Source organism: Lynx rufus, unplaced genomic scaffold, assembly GCF_022079265.1.
Source record: "Lynx rufus isolate CCGP_SWC_20201006 ecotype Redwood Valley unplaced genomic scaffold, mLynRuf1.p SCAF_13, whole genome shotgun sequence".
In the NCBI taxonomy this organism is placed as follows: Eukaryota; Metazoa; Chordata; class Mammalia; order Carnivora; family Felidae; genus Lynx; species Lynx rufus.
Genome location: NW_025814827.1, coordinates 42,475,166 through 42,480,132, shown reverse-complemented (window position 1 = coordinate 42,480,132; position 4,967 = coordinate 42,475,166). Strand labels below are relative to the sequence as shown.

The window sequence follows — 4,967 nt, the reverse complement described above, 5'->3', positions numbered from 1 at the left end:
GTTGATCTCTGTACATTATGTTAAAAAAGATCCATCTAAGAAATTTGGCATCAAATCTCGGATTCTGACTTCTTATATTTACCTTAAGCCTCAAAAATTTATTTAATAATCGATTTAAAATGTTCCATCTGAAAGAGAATTTCTGGCAATACGAGAGAGAGAGAGAGAGAGGGAGGATTAGGGAACAACATTAAATCCAATAAAAAATCATCATATTCTCTAGATTATTATTTGAGAGAAAAGAACTATAGGTCTGAGTGTAACAGAAACCAAATGTGAGTCAATAATGTGGTAAGAAAATTGACTATGCTCAAGAAATATGAAGTTTCCTCTCCTATATTTAGCATCACTTAAATATTTTAATAAGACCTCTCCTTTAGGCTGTACCATGCTTACAGTGGTTTATATTTATTTATTTTTGCAGAGAACCAGAGCCACCAAGCCAGTACCATCTGGGTCCCCATGGAAGTGGCTAATAATGTCACTGAATTTATATTCCTAGGACTTTCCCAAGATCCTGGAATGCAACTGATGTTCTTTGCCTTATTTCTCCTCTTCTACATCGTGATCATGGTGGGAAATCTGCTCATTTTGCTTACGGTCTTTTCTGATCCCCAGCTCCAAACGCCCATGTATTTCTTCCTCAGTAACCTGTCCTTTGTGGACATTGCCTATTCCTCAGCCACAGCACCCAAGATGATTGCAGACTTTATTTCTGAGAAAAAGACTATTTCCTACTGGGGCTGTGTAACTCAGATGTTTACCTTCCACTTTTTTGGGTGTGCGGAGATTTTTGTTTTGACTGTTATGGCTTTCGACCGTTATGCTGCCATCTGCCAACCTCTCCGTTATACTACCATCATGAGTGCCAATGTTTGTATTGTTCTGGCATCATTGTCCTGGTTAGGAGCCCTGGGTCATTCCTTTGTTCAGACCCTTCTGACCTTTCAGCTGCCTTTCTGCAATGATCAGGTCATTGACCACTACTTTTGTGATGTCCACCCAGTCCTAAAGCTTGCCTGTGCTGATACAACCCTCGTAAATATGTTGGTGGTTGCCAACAGTGGTCTCATCTCTCTGGGGTGTTTCCTCATTCTTCTGGCCTCCTACACGGTCATTCTGTTTAGTCTTCGTAAGCGGTCTTCAGAGAGCCGGCGCAAGGCTCTCTCTACCTGTGGGTCTCATTTCACTGTAGTAACTTTCTTCTTTGTCCCTTGTATATTTATTTATCTCCGTCCCTCCACTACTTTCCCACTGGATAAGGCTGTGTCTGTGTTTTATACTACCATTACCCCAATGCTAAACCCACTCATCTATACTCTGAGGAATGAGGATGTAAAGAATGCCATGAAACGGATATGGAGTAGCAAGGTCTCCTTGAAGGAAAACGAGAAGGGATAGCTTGTCAGAATTGCAAAATCAGAGAATTAGCTCATACCTTCAATTATCTGTAACTTATTAATGATTTTTAAGGAATAGTCCTTAAAATTCAATTATCTTGTACTTTTCATTTGACCAGGAATAATTTGAGACTCTTTTTTCTATGTTTAGGTGGGCTAAACTTAAGCCTTTCTATACTGTCTAGGTTTCTGTACTGTCAAGGTTTATCCTCTCTTACTTTTAGAGTAGGAGAGTAAACACTCTGAGCCAGTATCTCTTTAACTGCTTTATGTCCCTTCAATTCAAATTAAGCTTTCTTAAACTATAATTCAACAATGTAGAATGATGTTACAAGAGAAAGATCTCTGAGGAATCTGAGCATTTCTCTTAAAAACAGAAGGCTAACTTCCCAGAAACTGCCTCCTTGTCTCCCAATCTCCCTCCCTTCCCTCTCTTCCTCCCTCCTCCTTTCTTTCCTTCCTTCTTTTTTTTCCTTCTTTTTTCCTTTCCTAGTCTTTCCCCACAAATATCATATAATCTAGTAGGGGAAATGGATTCATAAAGAGATAATGATAATACATACATAGAATGCAGTGAAAATGCATACATAGAAATATACGCTGCATACAATTAAGAGGTTAGTGTACATTCATAAACTGCCCAAAGGATTGTTTCTTTACAGGGGGAAAAGGGGTACATTTTAAATATTTTGTTTGGAGCAATTTTTTAAAGATCCTGTTGGAAAATTTGAATACTCTCTATAATCCTGGTAGTATAATATTTGTACTAAAAGTTATCCTACTTTTATTTTTGCAATACATAGAACAGACTAATTAAAACAACTAAAATGAATTGACATTTGAACTATTGCAATGACTAAGTCAAGGAGATATATTATACATTTTTGGTTAAATTTATTTTCAATTTTTGAAAGGGACAGAATAGATTCTTTTCTGTTGTGTTCTTAGTAAGGTCAGAGGATAGCTGGATGGTCTCAGTACTTCAGAAAAGCAATTTTATTCTGAGGAACTTTTTAGATCTTGTTTCTATATCTCTATATCTTTCAAGAATTCTTCCCTGATTGTTTTCATCCAACATCTGTTTTCTGTGTGCCTTAAGCACACCTCCATATGGTTTATAAAATGGTATCAGACATTTTTTCCCAGTTTTTGTTCCCTTACTGGATTTTACCTCATTTCTGTAATTTATTAATGATATAAATAACATATCTTACCTTTTTTCTACTCCCTATGTATGGAACAGAGCTGGATGCACAATACCTATTTGTGACAGGGTCTACCTGTTGTTATCCCAGTATCCACTGTTTCTTTTTTCCCTTAGTAACAGAGACGACATTATTTATGGTGACCCCATTAAAATATTAAAATACCACCACTAACCTTTTGTTGCATTTCCCTATAGTTATTTTTCATATTACCTTTCCTCTGTGAAAAAGGACCATTCTATCCTTTTAAAAAATAACAAATATATACTGAACTTATATTTAAAATTGTGGGCTACATGAGTTTTCCTTTTTCCTCCTAAGATCTAAATAAAATAACAATAACAACAAACGAGAAAAAAGTTTAGACTCATGAATAGGACAGAAGTTAGATGCAGACAAAAGATTTCAACCTATGTTTGGAAAAGACAAGACAAAGGCGGGGTAACTGATAAGGCAGAGGAGAGAAGGCTAACATGAAAGTAGCAACTGAGAGGAATATTGAGGAGAAATAGACAGTTTTATCTCCCAGAATCCCTGACATGTTTGAGATGCCAGGGCACCAGGCCAGGATGATAGTGGGGTTCAGGGCTAGTTATAGGGCAATTAAGAGAAAGGAATGGTTCAGTCTACCACCTTTTCTTTTCACCCCTCACTCTCAGATGCTCACACAGGCATACACTTCACAAACAGAATACTGACATCTTTGCATTAAGAAATTAAACTATGTTAGAGAAAAGTCTTTCACATTTTTCCTTTGGAGATCACAAATGGAATGGCTGCCTCTCTGCTAGAACCTTGATCAGAAGCCCAGCAGTCAGTAAGCTCTGCTCTGTTGATCTCTGCCTTTGGTCAAAGTTTTGGTGCCTAAGTCTTTAATATACATAAGGTAGTTGAAGTAAAATGTGAGCTGTTAGGAAGGCAAAAGGGAATTTTGGAATCAGAGATAACACAAATTCACTGTAAAAACCATTGATATCTTTTTGTTTTAATGTTTATTTATTTGTTTTGAGAGAGAGAGAGAGAGAGAGAGAGAGAGAGAGAGAGAGAGAATATGAGCAGGAGGGAGCAGAGGCAGGGAGAGAGAGAGAATCCCAAGCAGGCTCTGCACTGTCAGCAGAGAGCCCAACTTGGGACACGATCTCACAAACTGTGAGATCATGACCTGACCTGGATGCTTAACCAACTGAGCCATCCAGTCACCTCCAAACAACTGAATATGAAAATTCAAGTCAAGAGGTAAAACACTTAACTCATATTTGTCCCAGGAGAACAGAGAAGACAGAGGGGAAGAATTTAAAAGAAACAATGAAAAGAAAGAGCAGGAGGGTTTAAGTCTCCAAATACAAAAGATGTACTGAGTGCCTACCCTAGTGATGAGAAAACAGTAACTAAGGCACATTATTATGAAATTTTATTACCCTAGAGATTGATAAGATCATAAAATTATTGAGAGAGGAAAAAATACAGGCCACAAAAAAGTATGCAAAATCCAAAAGGCACTAGAGTATTCAATAACAACACTGGTCCCTTCAATACAGTGGAAAAGTGACTGAAACTGATTCTCAGGCAAGAATTCTATATAGAACAAAACCATCAATCCGGTGTGAAAGTAGAATAACACATTTTAAGTCATGCAAAGATTTACAAAATTTACTCTATAAGTACACTTTCTTTGAAAGTATGGGAGGATGTGTCCCAGGAAAAACAACTAAGAGGAGATAGGCTCAAGAAATCAATGCAGGGGTGGCCAAAAGCACTTTTAAGATGAGAGCTGTGAAGCAGGCATAGGGGGCAATAGAAATGGATGAAAGCAGAAGGATAGAAGCCCCAGGAAGGGAGGCTTTGGAAAACAGAGAGAGAGTGGGAATTTATATTATTTAAGATGATGATGGAGCATCTTAATTATAAAGGTATAGGCAACAGGATGGAGCAAGTTGATGGGTTTAAGGGCACATTTATCGAAAACTGTATCATTTAGGACTCTTATCAGAAAGCTGATGACACACTCAAGATAGGATAATTCACAAAGAGAAATTCACAGGGGGACTGTCTATAAAATTGTAGATATGGAGGAGTCACATGGGACAGCATATAACCAAGGGTAAGGAGCAGGAGAGCTGTTAATACCTTTGTGCCTGAAGGCAATGGCAGAGAGTAGATATAGACACCTGAAAGGAGAGAGATTTTCTTTCTCCTGATTTTTTAAAAATTAAGACTAAATTTTCCTAGAGAAGTTTTTGGGTTCACAGAAAAATTAAAGGAAAGGTACTAGGATTTCTCATATACTTCCTGCCCCAACACATGCATAACTCCCCTCATTATCAGTGTTCCCCAACAGAGTGATATATTTGTTACAGCATAT

At 37.5% G+C, this 4,967-nt stretch overlaps 1 protein-coding gene across 1 annotated transcript; it reads left to right on the top strand.

Annotated features, from left to right (window-relative positions):
• The first annotated feature begins 462 nt into the window (after positions 1–462).
• LOC124508161 (olfactory receptor 4S2-like) lies at positions 463–1,401 on the top strand. The gene has a single exon (XM_047074577.1). The coding sequence runs from the start codon at positions 463–465 to the stop codon at positions 1,399–1,401; it is 939 nt and encodes a 312-aa protein (XP_046930533.1).
• Positions 1,402–4,967: the final 3,566 nt, after the last annotated feature.

Excerpts from the sequence above, each read along its gene's own strand:
- LOC124508161 (XM_047074577.1), top strand. The coding sequence starts at position 463 with ATGGAAGTGGCTAATAATGTCACTGAATTTATATTCCTAGGACTTTCC.